The sequence below is a fragment of the Cyclopterus lumpus genome, chromosome 13 (assembly GCF_009769545.1).
Source record: "Cyclopterus lumpus isolate fCycLum1 chromosome 13, fCycLum1.pri, whole genome shotgun sequence".
Taxonomy (NCBI): domain Eukaryota; kingdom Metazoa; phylum Chordata; class Actinopteri; order Perciformes; family Cyclopteridae; genus Cyclopterus; species Cyclopterus lumpus.
The window spans coordinates 15030501-15045362 of record NC_046978.1 but is presented as its reverse complement, the minus strand read 5'-3'; the positions used below and the strand labels follow the sequence as shown (position 1 = coordinate 15045362).

General features: G+C 41.3%; 1 protein-coding gene across 1 annotated transcript in view; it reads left to right on the top strand.

Annotated features, from left to right (window-relative positions):
- The first annotated feature begins 3617 nt into the window (after positions 1-3617).
- tnfrsf19 (tumor necrosis factor receptor superfamily, member 19) overlaps positions 3618-14862 on the top strand; it is a 17756-nt gene continuing 6511 nt past the window's right edge. Inside the window, exons 1-5 of the mRNA XM_034548164.1 lie at positions 3618-3741; positions 4842-4933; positions 5584-5697; positions 10906-11084; positions 11270-11355. Coding sequence (XP_034404055.1) covers positions 4868-4933; positions 5584-5697; positions 10906-11084; positions 11270-11355 — 445 coding nt within the window. The 5' untranslated portion in view covers positions 3618-3741; positions 4842-4867. The remainder of the gene's footprint in view (positions 3742-4841; positions 4934-5583; positions 5698-10905; positions 11085-11269; positions 11356-14862) is intronic.

Below are 14862 nucleotides of genomic sequence, written 5' to 3'. Positions count from 1 at the left end.
ATGTCACGTTTTTTTGGAGGGAGGGGGGGGACAGAAGCATTAAGGAAAACGTGACATCATCACCTCAAAGTCAAGGACTCAGCACCTTATAATATAAACTGCTCTTAGTGACATCTTGGGTTTCCCAAATCTACGCACTTCATCAATTGAGCACCGTCCTTTGCACACAAACAAACCCCAATCAAATCTGGAGCACACCAGCAGGCTTATTGTGTTGTGTTCTGAACATATATGTTCAGAACACAACACAATAAGACCCAAATACAAAAAAAGGCTACGTCCAACTTACCAGAGTATAGGCCTCCAAAGGCTGTATTAGTGATTTCCCCCTCAAGACTAATGTATGTCCAATTGAGAAAATCATTGTTTTTACTCTTAAAATATCATTATTACTAAAAACCCATTCGCACTGCTTTATCACCCCGGTAGCTTGCATCTTACTGCCGCATTGGAGAGAGAGAGAGGGGGATACTTACATGAGGAAACCAGCAGGCTGGCGCAGCATCTCTGTCCTGTCCTCAGCACCGCAGCCAAGTTCCCTTTAAACGACAGCATCAATTGCACGGCACCCGACCTGAACAGCATCGAGGTGGTAGTTTGAATGGATAACGTCTTGAGATGCGATATAGTTAACAGTCGTGAACGCCGCTTGACAGTTTCATACTGCAGGTTTCAACGCACAGGTCTCTTAAAGCGACAGCTGCGGTATAGAGCTCCGATGGGACATGCCACACCAGCAAATATGGGATGGGCCAATAAAATATCATTCTACTTGCTTAAGACCATTATAGTTGTTAAATGCACTAATAGGTTACTTTAATAGTCATTAAAAAAAAATATATAGTTTGTTTTACTGGCTCTGTGACACGGAGATTCTTTTGAGCGAAAAGTGCGTTACAAATATAATGCATTATTATTATTATTATTATTATAATTATTATAATTATTATTATTACATCACATGGAGTGATTTGTGCAGACCACGATTAGAATATAATAAAATAGTCACAAAGTGTACAGTTTATGACTGTCCATTATTTACTTATTCACTTCTGCCTGCATAATAGATAATCATCATACTGAGAGTTTGGAGACATAATTATCATTGTTGCGTCATCGCTGACAGCTGTTGGTGTAGGCGTTCTTGCGTTCATGCACGTGAACTCTCTTTTTTTGTTCCTTTATCGAAAATTGGTGACGCTATATGTTGGATAGTAGTGGGCACCGAATGGAATTATAGACTGTAGTCTAGTGTAAATAGAGTGCAGTAGACTATAATAAGGCTGCAGCATATTTATGCTGTATGTAAAGTAGACTCTCATACTGTAGAGTATGGAATGTGAGAAAATACTTTAGAATAAAATATTATCTCAATGCGTAAACTGTAAAGTCTAGGAATGGAATAGAATATGATTAAATTCCACTTGCTAAGACACTTGTAATTATTATAATATATATTGAGTGTTCAAGAAATATGAAATGATACTAAAGAACTGAATTGAATCAAACAGAACAGAATATTATTATTGTATTTGCATTGCTGAAAGTACAACTGAATTGGATAGCAATCTTGATCGTGCATACACACGTATCAAACGGTAATACAAATAAAGAAGAATTCAAATATATAATATAATTGTATATAAAAACAGTGAGATGGTGCACTTTTGTATGTTGCACATTTGCTGAGTAATATTGGCTCTTTATACAAGTAATATATATATATATATATATATATGAGAATAAGTATACATAGGAATAAACTATGGTGCTGTATATGTGCAGTGTACAATATATACAAAGGTTGGACTGCAGTTGATATGTAGCTGTAAATAAGCGGCATAAGAATATGAGGCATTAATGCCCAGAAACTCGTTAATGAGGACATTGCTCAATAGACACTTTATAGCATGTCAGTAAACACAAACAACTTTCAGCATCAGTAAAGATGAACTAATAAACCATGACACCAACATCCCAGTAGATGGAGACAACAGCAAAGCGTGAGTCTCCTGCTACACCCTTTGACTGCAGTGCAATGCTCTCACAGCTAGAGGACTCATGTCACACTGAAATGCAGATCAATGGTCTACAGATTTAACTCCACACAATGGAAATGAATACATACGGTATACACATCAAAAGAATACATTTAGAATATTCTCATGTGACTGCTACAGTGTGAAACTATTGTTTTTTTTATGATTTCATAAAAATGAACAAAACTAACAGGAGCTAAAATAATTATGACAAACTACCAACTTAGGCTTGTGAATTAATAAAATACTTCTGTCATGCTGCGTCAGACTCATTAAGCATTTGGTAAATGTATATTCCATAATAGGCAAAAAAAGTAATAGCTAATTACATTTGCAAAGACACTGAATTCCTGGAATTGATATGTACAACATGCCCAGACATGTACCGTAATTGGCCACTTTTGCTGGAGTGCTGAACTTTTGTCCTCTGTGTCTTTGCCTTGACGCAGACACACACCAGTTGTGCACACTGCACACTCTTTTTTTTGGCCAGAGGTGGATATGATCATGTCCATTTTGTGTAAACATGGCCTTTGTCAAATAAGTTCAATTTTAAGTCAATTTTATTCTGTGGGATTTAATTTAATTCCAATGGGGTATTTAATATATATATAATTTGTATTAAACAACGTAATAACATGTTGAGGTCAAAAAGAGAAGAAAAGTCCTATCAAATGCATGGAATCATTTGTATCCTTGAATGAAGTATCTATTTTCCAGCGTGCAGACAAAATCAGTAACTTGACATTGAACCCTGTTCTTCCCCAGCAGATGGGTTAACAAGTCAGCCAATCCTGGAGCGGCCCACTGATGTCATGACATCTGCAGCTCAGAGATGAAAGCTTCCCAAATAATTTAATGTCGACAACCTCCAAATAGACAGGCAGATTAGACTACAAACCGGCATCGCATGTCAAGAGGAGTCATGTTTCAAAAAGAAAAGTGTGCATCTCTATATACACTAGAGCAGTTGTTCTGTGTAGTTATTGGTCCAGTCACTCAAAGTAGCAGATGAGGTTCAACTTGTCAGTGGGGACCGGCAGGGACACTGAAGGACCTTCTGAAAGTCCCCAAACCACAGTTTGAGAGCCTCTTGGCTGGTGCTCAAAATTCAGAAGACTGACTGCACTGAAACAGCCATTAAATAAACCACAGAGAGAAAAAAGTCGTCATCTTCCGATTCGACATGTGTCTATTTCCTAATTGGTTGAAACAACCTACTTCATCATTTCCATCGACTCAGTTTAAACCAGTTTAAAGGAAACGCTGCTTTAAACTGAGTTCAGTCAGCGTTGTGCGTTTGGCTCTCTGTGGGATATCGGGTCTTTGATGTAGGCAGGCTGATCACAGATCAGATACACGCGCTTCAGGTCCATAAAGGCCACCCTCTCTCTCTCTCTCTCTCTCTCTCTCTCTCTCTCTCTCTCTCTCTCTCTCTCTCTCTCTCTCTCTCTCTCTCTCTCTCTCTCTCTCTCTCTCTCTCTCTCTCTCTCTCTCTCTCTCTCTCTCTCTCTCTCTCTCTCTCTCTCTCTCTCTCTCTCTCTCTCTCTCTCTCTCTCTCTCTCTCTCTCTCCGCCTTTGATCTGGCCGCTGTATTCCTCGCGCTGCGGCGGCTGCTGCTCTGTGTTGTGTTGGGCTGGAGCTGCAGCGCTGACATGGTGAGCGGACCGGTGCGGGAAACACACCACCACACCTCTCACCGGTAAGCTTTTCCAACTTTTAACAACCAGTACTTTGTTCAACTGGGTCTTTTTTAAATTTAATTTGTTTTAATTTTTTATTTCAAAGCACGTAAGGAGCGCTTTTGTTATTTATAATTGTTGGGACATTCACGCACTTATACGACAACACGAACAAGCCTCCGGTTCATTTCAGAATAACGTTAGAAGGCGTTATACCTCTGGCCTCTAACGTTACGTTACATAGTGATACAAGAGAAAGAGAAACCGACGAGGATGTCGCTTTAAAGTCACGAGTTGGTAAACTGCAGAGAGCCGACTTAACGCTGAGCCTGTTGCTGCATGGACATTTGAATGATTTCACATGACAAGAAACAAGAAAACAAGAAAGTCGTCCTCACATAAAGCCATGGAAGCTTTCTGAGCTTCAAAGTGCTGAAAGGTCGCAGCTCCGGATGTGACTTATAATTCAAACAGCATCAAGTTGATGCAACTCTGCTACAATTTTGCACGTGCGAGTGTGGCTTTAAAAAAAATGTAAGTAGTACTACACATCCTGTAATGCTTTATTTGAGAAACATTTGTTTTTAGATGTGTTTAACCTCCCCCATTAATTTATTAATAGCCCTTAACTACGGTAGCCTTACTGTTGGACACTTATTCCACACTGTGACAGTTGCATATGTAAATATGGTTGTTATAATTCTTTACCCGAGCTATATTGATGTTGACAGTGAGGGCTTAGCACAAGCACAACCCAATGACTCAATGGTTTGACATCCAAATGGAAATGTTTTAGACCTGTTGTGAATCATTTTCTTCACATTTTCCTAACCTTCAGCCTGACATGTTTTATTTCTTTGGAAACTTTGTGGTGCACTCGAATATGAAATATAATTTGAATAAAGACTGGCTGCACAGTGCACTCGGTGAGGTTTAAGATGTTAAACAAACGTGAACTTGCCTGTATTGGTGGTAATAATCAAAACAAACAAAATCGTTTTACCTAAAAAAAAATGTACCCAAACAAATATATTGTTTCTTGTTGGTTAGTTATTAAGTGTGTTTATCGAGAAGAGACAATAATAATATACTTAATCTCTGTCTTGCATCCCTTTTCCAGCTGCAGGCGACAAGTGGCTCATCAAAATGTTCTGGATTCTTCGACATACCTTCCCACTTCTACTAACTGTGCACGTCATATATTCAACTGTGGTAAGCGAGAACATTATATGCTCCATTTCAATTTGACTCTGTTCTACTGTTCTAGTTTATTTTGGACCAATATAGGAAATAGTGGGTAGGAAACTCAAATTCTTCTTGCTGGCTTTTTCTGAAAGCTTTCAACTGCATTTCATTGCATTCTATAAGAAAACTGAGAAAACTCCCAACTTCTTAGGAAAAAAACCCTAAAACTTCTCCAAAAGTGAGCTGCAAATACTGCAAGCTCATTTTTGCACACATGAACTTGAACTGCACTGCACATGCCAGTGTTTAAAAGGCAACTGCTTACACTGTTTGATCTGTGAAGTCTTTGCTGGTGAAACTCTGACAATGCTTGCTATCATTTTACCTTGGTCCATTGTACTGATTATATTCGCTATCTACGTTCTCGTATCTGTTTTTTTGGCAATTCCAGTATTGTTGCTTGTGACATAGTTGCTGCTGCAACTGGGCTGTTTACCCACAGTGCTCATTAAAGTTTCATTCCAATAAGTATCAGACTTGTATCCAAGAAGAGTCAGAGGCAGGGGTTGATCCCCCCCTTTAACAGTTTCAATAGAGATTATGACGCATAGCTGTTGATGAAAGTGGTGATGACATACAAGAATCTCTAACTTTCACTAAATGACTGTCCTCCTCAGATTCCTGTGGGGGCCGAGGAGGAGACCAGAGAATGCAGAGAACAGGAGTACAGGGACCGGTTCGGGAACTGTAAACCCTGCAAGCAGTGTGATGCCGGAAAGGAGCTATCAAAGGTTGGACCAAAATAGTTTTGTCATTTCTTATTGTGTTTTTATTCACTTGCATGAATTACACATAGTTCAAAAAAGAAAAGAGGAGATGATCTTTCTAAAGTTCTGTGCTCTCTCGGGAGCATTTTTTTCGTAACGCTGCTAAAAGAAAAAGAATATTGTCGATTTGTTTATTCAGGAAAAGGAAAGCGTGGTATCACAAGGGATCCATAACCGGTCTTGCATCGACTTCCTTACACTGAAAATAAGCGGGGTGGATTACTCCTGTGGTAACAAAAAAAAAGGAAAACCGTTGGGTTCGTGAAAAGAATGGACATGACTGTTTAGAAAAGTGTATCTTATTCAGGGAACCAACATTATTTATTACTTCCTCTCTTTCAGGCAGAGAACAGCCAAGTCGTTATTAGCTTTTGTAAAACACGTCCCCTCTTTAATCAGTCCCACCCATACTTTTGACCTTCTGCAGCTGAATGGCTTCCATTGTTTTTCCCCAATGCACCCCGTCCAACTTATTGTCTTCACTGTTTGAAGCAAGCCATGCCTAAGCTTGCTGCTCTTTCAACTGGGAATACAGTTTTTTCCACCACCTTAGCCACAGGTTTTTGTGTGCTTTGTACAAACAGGCCTCTATGGTGTACGCTAAGACTTTATTCTGGCAGGCAGTAGCTACGCACCTCCTTTTGCAAGTGTAGGCATTGATGTACAGGTGAGCGGAGTGTAATAACTGAATCAGTTTGTGGCAAGCAAACATATTCGGAAACCCTTTCACATTTATGATTGATTTAACTGTAAATATGGTACACAACAAAAGCTCTCAATCCTAACAATTCCTTTTGTGTATTATATAGCACTTTGCAAAATCTTATTACATACAAGTCTACCTGTGCAGTTTTCCTTGTTTCAGTATTTAAAAGTGTATTGTAAACGTTTAAAGGTAAGGAGCCAGCAGGCGCATTGCTTCTGCACTATCCAAAAAGACGTGATTGCATAACATTCCTAACACAAGTAACATTTTATTGGAGGTAAGTTAAACAGTATCTACCAATTTGCCAGATTTCTTCTCTTTTTTTTAAAGTTCAAAGGCACACACAAAAAGGAAGTAATCACCCCTTCGCCAAGGTGTTACTCCCAAAGTGATTGACAGGTCTTTCAATACTTTTGAAGTAATACACAGAGTAACAACCATTTTAACACCCCGTTCGTATCGACAATGGTCGACTCAATACTTGAGACAAACTTCAGTGTAACGCAATACGGTTCAACAGCCCACAAAACAACCATGAAGTTGAACCAAAACAGTTTAAAGAATACTGAACATTATAATCTTCATAAAGGTACAATCTATAGCAGGGCTGTTGTATTATAATAACTAGGTGTACCTAATAAACTAGTAACCGAATGCATATTAGGATATGCCTGCTATTTATATAGTCAAAAGATATTGATGGGCCCAAGAAAACAAGAAAAGACTGTAAACTAAATGGCTTTAGCCGGACATTTTGATAACCTAATTTCAGTAAGTAAGCTTTGACTATTCTGTGAATACAAAAGGCTGGTAAACAGACTTTAGTTGGGTTTACACTCCACTACATCTTTGAGTACTAGTGAAAAAACCTGACATCTGTTGCACACATGCATTTAAGTCCAGTTGCCTTTAATCTCAGTGCACACAGACATGCACTCTGTGGTTGGTAATACGCTTCAGTAGTCCTCGTGTTCCTCAGCCAGCTCAACAGGCATGAATGCTGCTGGCCACCCTGGGGTCCTGGTTAATAATTGGCTGCCTCATTCTTTCTCTGAAGGTAGCGGGACGCCGGCTTACATTGGCGACCTAAGCCTGCACTCAGAGAAAGTTTCCCAGAGAAACAACTTCTGATCTGAGCGCTGCGTAACCAAGACAGTCTGTCCATATTCTGAAAGGCATGGCTGGATGTTGGGAGGGAAGCAGACTTTTGGAGTCACTCTGTGCAGCTGCCATAGAGATCCCAGAGGAATGTGCCCCAGTTTGCTCTGGAAGTTTGCCTCTGGAAGCCGCTCTTAGGCGAGCTGACAAACATCAATTAGCCCCTTCACACCAACTGTAGCTAAAAGAACCACCCACACAGAGGGAATGGCCATTGAAACCAGTTATTATTTTTCAGACATATTTCATTCTAGGTTTTCATTCATAGTAAGTTGCTTGTGTTGTCAAGCATGAAGGAGATGGGGTGAATTACCTTCCAGTACATGCTGGAAAACTGCCAGCGGCAAAAAACCCAAAGAGACAGGAACACAACTTTGATGTGTCAAGTATGTAGCAAGAGTGTAAGATTTCCTTCAGCCACGCGTTCCCAGGGCAAAGGGCTCATGGATGGTACTGGCTCAAGAGAGAGACAAAGGAGTGCATAAGCACCGGAGGGGTCAAAATCAGAGTTGCTAGACATCAGTTGCTGCTGCACTTTCTTTGGTGTCTAAAGAATGCTGGCAGTAAAAAACATAGTGTAGTAGAGAGAGGAAAATGGAAAGAGCAAGCGTGTCTGTTTTGTCCCAGACAGAGTACAGCTTTAACTAACATGCATTGTTTTCAGCGTTGTTTCATTACCAGATCAGATGACTGGCCCTTGTGATTCCCTCCTAATCTCAGAAATATCTCTCCGTCTGAACATGCTTCAGGTCCCAGCCAGCTCTCCCTTCTCACGCCGCTCCCCTCCGCTCCCCTCCCCTCCCCTCCCGTCCACACTGCTGTTATGCTTGGCAGTCTCACCCAAACTAGATCAGGAGATAGGGCAGGGAAATGGGATGTTAAGCATCTGCTTTTTTTCTTTTTTTGGAAGTACATGGAGGTTACGGCACATTTAAATGTTAAAATACTTAATTTTTAATTGTTAGTTTTTCTTGACATCATTCCTTGTACGGTAGTTTTCTTCTCAAATGTGTCGTAGTATCCCAATCATTGGAATATTATACACATAATCTACCTGTAGAACAACATTAAAAAAATGGATGTAGAGAGCTAACTTGCCTGTGTGTGTTTTGTGGTATTTTTGTAATTATTTCAACTTCTACACACCCTGGAAATACTGTCTTTTCAGGGAGGTCTAACATACTCTATGATAATATTTTTTTTATATTGTTTGTAGTTTTATACATTGTGTTTTCACATAATATTAACATAAACATCACAGATGACCACAGACCTCCAGACAGCAGTCTTTCTCTCAACTGCAAAACTAGACTCAGTCGGCGCAGGATGTCAGCTCTGTACAGCTTTGTAAGCAGGGATAAAAGAACAAAGAGATCCCTCCTTGATGATCTGTGCTGCCTGGATCAAAGAGGCAGAAGTTGGCTCTAGTTTGCTTTTGTTTTAGTGCCCTGACCTGCTCGTGTCTACGTGGCATCAGCCCCCGTCCTGCCATGCGGTGCCCCACAGGCAGAGCTTGTGCCAGTGCTGGGCTTAGAGGATACGAATCATCTCTGGGCCCCTTCCTTCATGTGGAAGTGGGTCACAGAACTTCTGTGAGGTACCCTGCAGTGGCTGGGCCTACCACCCTTTCTTAAAGACTAGTATTAGGGTTGAGTGCTGTGATAGTTTTCCAGCCTCCCATGGCTCAGTCTGAGCTTCATTCCCCTCAGACAGGCAATACTGTGGCTTGCAACAGTGGGCGGCCGAGTCTTCTTTATTCTGCCTTTCCCCTTTTTATCACTCATCAGCCACCCCCTTTCTTTTTTCTCACTCTTTCTCTGTCTCTTCCTTTCCCTCCCACTGTCCCCCCCACCCCCCATCCCCCCCACCTCCACTGTTCCCTGCTCTGCTGGAGAGCAAGGCCTTTTATGGAGAGTTCATAACAACAGCTGCAATAGTCCAGCCCTAGCTTGTCCACCTCGGGCTCAAGGGTTCAATGTCAGCCTCACATGTGTTTGGCTGTAAGGACTGAAATCCTCATCTTCTGTCCCGACTCGATGGTGCCATCACACGATCGCACCTTTGCCTTTCCCTTTTTATTTCTTGCCAGCCTGCTTTCCCAAAACCCAACCCCCATATAAGACTCTTGTGCCCACATTCCAGCAGGACTGCATGCCCCGGCAGTGAAATGGGACACGGGCGATGAGAGAAGAGAAGAGAGAAGCCCTGTTTGGAGCTGGCCTTCACTTTAATGATATATGAGTACCCCCCCCCCCACCCCCCACCCCCCCCACCCCCCTGTATATCCTTCTGGCTTTGGATTGCAGTGTGGCAATGCTGAACAACAGGAGGGCAGCTGCTATGGAGCTGATAATGAATGATCAATGTATGATGTCATCCCTGCGGGGTCTTTTCACTCAGTGCGGTATACAGTAATATCAGCTGTCATGTAAATTAAATATCAGTTTGTCATTGAGGTCACCAGTCTTTCAACATAGCTTTTAGGGACCTGACAGAGAACCAATTAGGAAAGAGACAAAACAAGACTAACATTGGCAATACATAATTACATTATAAATACATTTGGGGTTCATTTAGTTTTTATATTTGGTTCCTCTCACCATAAATGCATGTATATAACATGAAAACAATGTGAAAAAGAGTTAATCTGTGTGTGAAATATAAAGAACTCATTCAAACAAACACAATACATATTTCATCTTCTGTCCAGACTATGTATTGTAGTCAAAGAAAACATTAAAAATAACTATCTTTTATTTTTGCTGGTTTCAGGTGAACAAATCATCAAAAGAGGGTCCAGCATTAGATCAGTCACACGGTAGTAGGAAGCTGTGCTTTTTAAGTGCACTTTTCAATTGTTGACAAAGAGTATTCATCTTTTTTTCTCCATATACCTCTCCATAATCCTTGCCCCCTCACTTTCCTTTGCTTGCCAGCCTCTCAATCAACGGGACCCTCAAGGAGTCTGCTTGGAGAGGGAGTCGCACAAAAACGCAGCAATAAACTTGCAATAATACAACAGTGGGTGTCCCCTACGGCCTTTATCATTCAAATGCCTGGCCTTTCTGGGTCTTGCAGCGGAAGGCTGCTCATTCATACTAAGAGAGTCAGGGAGATTATTGCCAGTGTAAGATGGACTCTCAAAAGAGGCAGGCCATTGTTATCTTTTGACCCCGCGAGCCAAGATCATTCTTTAATTCCAGACCCCCGATAGTCCATATTCAAGCCCTCTTTTCACCAGCTGCACATCTCTTCAAACCACCGACCCCACCTCTTAACCGGTGTATTTCTCCTGTTAATCCCCCCAGGAATGTGGCTTTGGTTATGGAGAGGATGCCCGGTGCTTGCCCTGCCGGAGCAGTCGCTTTAAGGAGGATCGGAGTCTGCAGAAATGCAAACCCTGCCTGGACTGTGGACTCATCAACCGCTTCCAGAAGGGCAACTGTTCCACCACCAGCAACGCTGTGTGCGGTGACTGTCTGTCGGGGTGAGAGGACAGACAACATCTCCACCAGACAGTTGTGGTTTTGACAGAAATTAGTTTTTACAATAATAGTCGGACAAGGAAGAGAAACATCTTTAGTTTGTAATAACTTTAAAATGCACTGGGTTTGCTGCTCCTTTGCTCATGACATTTCAATGTTAAAACATGTCATTTTGTGTCTTCAACAGATATTACAGGAAGACAAAATTAAGTGGTTTTCAAGACATGGAGTGTATACCCTGTGGGGACCCTCCACCTCCATATGAGCCTCACTGTAAGCACCTTTACTTTCTTTCACCTCTTCTAACAGTTGGCCCAAACATCAGTGGGACATTCTGTTTAATGTTTCCATGAATACAAGCTATTCATCCCAGCCCACAATAGGTGATGTTTTAAGATGAAACAAGAGGGATACAATAGTTTCAAAGCAAACATTACCAGCTACAGCACACTATTAAACTCATAGCCAAATGCTATCAGAACCAAAAGCCAGGTTGCAGTGCCACCACAAAGCCTGCACGCACGCACACACGCACACACACACACACACACACACACACCCCCCAACCCACTCGCACAAAACATGCCAGCACAAGGTCTTTGGTGTAACCAGAACTACAGACTTTAAAGGGTGGAGCAAGCCAAAGTTCATTCACTAAGTCCCACGGAGTCAAGCAGCAATGCTATATGTGCAAATAAATGCTTGGATTTACAAGCTAAGCAGTTGAAAAGCTGAAATGGATACCACTAACATAATACTAGATTTGCCAACACTGGATTATGATGGCTCAGAATGTCACTCAGTTTTGGCACTCAGTTTGGATTAAATGAGCCGACTTCCTCGAACAATACCTCTATTGATATATTAAAAAACTGCACTGTTTACACTATAAACACTACTTGTTTTAGCACCACAGTAAACCGCTAAATGCTTGTTCAAGCAGCACAATTGATTTCCGTTTGTTCCAACCCCCATTACCCATAATATTAATATTAGCGTGATATTACTCATTATGCAAAAAGGAGGTGTTCTACAGTATTTTTCACAAAGCAGGACCCACATTCCAGTAGGCTACTGATCCAATTAACGCACGTCTTCCGGCCATTAGAAGTAGTTACGCACAGGTTTCCACGTATAAAACCAACAGGCGAGTGAACTTGTACCTTTTAATACCGGTAATTGAGTGTGACTTCCTTCTGGTAGAGGAGGCTGCAGCTGTTTCTGAGGAGACTGTTTTGGCAGCATGTGCATCAGAGCAGTCCCAGCACCCCTGTGTTAAACATATGGAGACAGCTCTGGGATATCAGACAATGTGAAGAATCCGATTGCATCAGACCATCCGATTTTCCATTTTTTTTTTATTTAGTCATCTTTTTCCGTCTATATATATTTTTTGAACATTGTTGCAGCGTTGTGTGATGAACGCCGGCCTTGAGACAACTGGCCTCCCTCCTCATTGGTCTATCTGTGCAGCTTCCCGTTTTGATACTAGAGGAGGCCTGTGAAACAAAATGGCCATTGTGTCTGAGAACATAGCTGGAAGTTAGGTCTACAGGGACTCTCAGTGGGGCATTTCCAAATGCTTGAAAGTCCTGCTCCCTCCCTCCAGTGTTATCTTGAGGAGGGTGGTGAAAACTTGAAGGGCAGATCATTCTAATAGGCCGCGCTGGCCCGGGGGCAACGGTGCATCTGTGCAGGGGATGCAGTCGCCGTCTGGGGTGGACTGTACATTTTAACCCCCCGCCCCCCCTCCTCCCTTTCCCCCAGTGGCTTTTTTTGGAACCGAGTGAAAAACAAGATTGTGTTTTATGGATTCCTCTTTAATGCGTTTCATCTGCTGGAGTCCTTCACGTGTCACGGTGGATCTAGGAGCGCTGACGAGACTGTGCTATCACACACAGGCACGCAGACAGATGTCCCTCGTGGTGACGAACCCTGCGGAAAACTATCACCTGACTTTGCAGTTTCACTCAGCTTTACAGAAGATTGTGTCGCCTTTCAGCATATTGTTTTGGTTTCACGGCCCGCAGCTGTAATGTTTTGGTTCACTTTCTCTGATAAATCGGTCGTCAGTGGAGCTTTTAGCCGCTTAGGAGCCACACACAGGCATGCAGTGAGATATTTGCACGTACGCTTAGCTTATACCTATATTGTCCTTATTACTATTTCAACTTGATCTACACAAGGTAGATGGGCATCTTATCTTTCTTTGTTCAGTTAAAAGAGAAACAGTAGAGTGGTTTTAAAGTGCGGACACAAAACATCAGTTTGATTTTATCCAGGATATCCCTTCTTTCTCAAAGGAAATATTTTCAAGAAATTGAGTTATTTGCTGCTTACCCTGCAACCAAAAGAGATCGTGAACATAATTCAATAAACCTCTGTCTCTCCTGATAACCTCAACTCTCCATCTTGTAACATGAAGAAAAGCATAATCTGTACTCACTTTTGCAGCATGCTCACTAACTTCAAAGGTTCATGCAAAAAGCACATTCCTAACTGCAATTGCCTGCCAGCGATTCAAACTTGAGCAATTCTATCATACTCAGATGACAGCAGTGAGAATTATGATCTGATTGCGGATCGGTTTATCCTGACTGCTGTCTTAATTATCATGAAAAAATTAAACCCACAACCTCAGAGCAATAAAGATGGTGTTGTCACATTACAAGAAGCGATGAAATATGATACGTTTTACCAGAAATACAACCCCTTGGGAGTAATGCTTTTGGATAATTGTAAATCATTCCAGCAGACACTTTAAAATAGTAATTTAATATGTTGTCTGGTGTACCTCCTTTAATAATACTGCCAGAAATGCACTAAACGTTCAGAAAGAGATCCTGGATAGAATATATTTGCAGCAAGAGAAGCTAATCTAAAACAGACTTCCATGTAAACACTCTTTACCTAATAAAATAAAGTGAATTCATGATCAAACATTAAAGGGAATAACGAGCGATCAGATGCTTTGGAAATGGCAATTTACAAATGTAAGCCGGAAAAGCCGATAGTGGGCAACAGCTTATCATAATTAGAAATGACATTTTCATATTCACTGAATTTTTGAATATGTTCAAGTTACTGTAGAGCTGACTAGACAAGCTCACTGAAGAGCTATTTTAAGCCTCTTAATGTATAGTAATGTATACTGATTCAGATCAGTGCCGTCATTGTTTTTTAACCAATGGTTTGAACCATTGGAAATGTCTTTACAGTAAATAGAAAACTCTGTTTTCATAGCTCTTCCCTGTGAAGAGCACCAGAGGACTGAACCATATTTATTTTCTCATTCTTGTATTCAGAGTTCTGCGTAAAGAAGGGATCAGATCTTCTAAAGAACCTCTTAAACAAGTTTATACGAACAAAAGTCAAAGATCCCTCTGAGGTGTAAGGAAGTGCTCCTTTTATTTGGAGTATGTGGCATCCCATTAAGTCAACAGGCAGGGAGTGCATGAAAGGCTGTGGTTTATTGGTCTGGTTTGTGTGGAGATAAAATCAGCAGGTGAAGTCTCTTCAATGGACCAGTGTTTATCTGTGTTTGCTGCAGCTGCGGGCCCTCTGATAACAGGCCGCCTTTGTGTTGTGCCACAGATGATGCTCACCTTGGATGAGTTGAGTTTGACCTTGACAATGAAGACCAAATGTAAACACAATGGTTAGATGTTATTTAAACATTGCCAATGCACTGCAGTGTCTTTGTATGTGGCGATTGTTATGGTAATCCCTGCTGTGACAATTCATTATGAGTCTCAAACTTGAAGATAAAATATGGTGTTA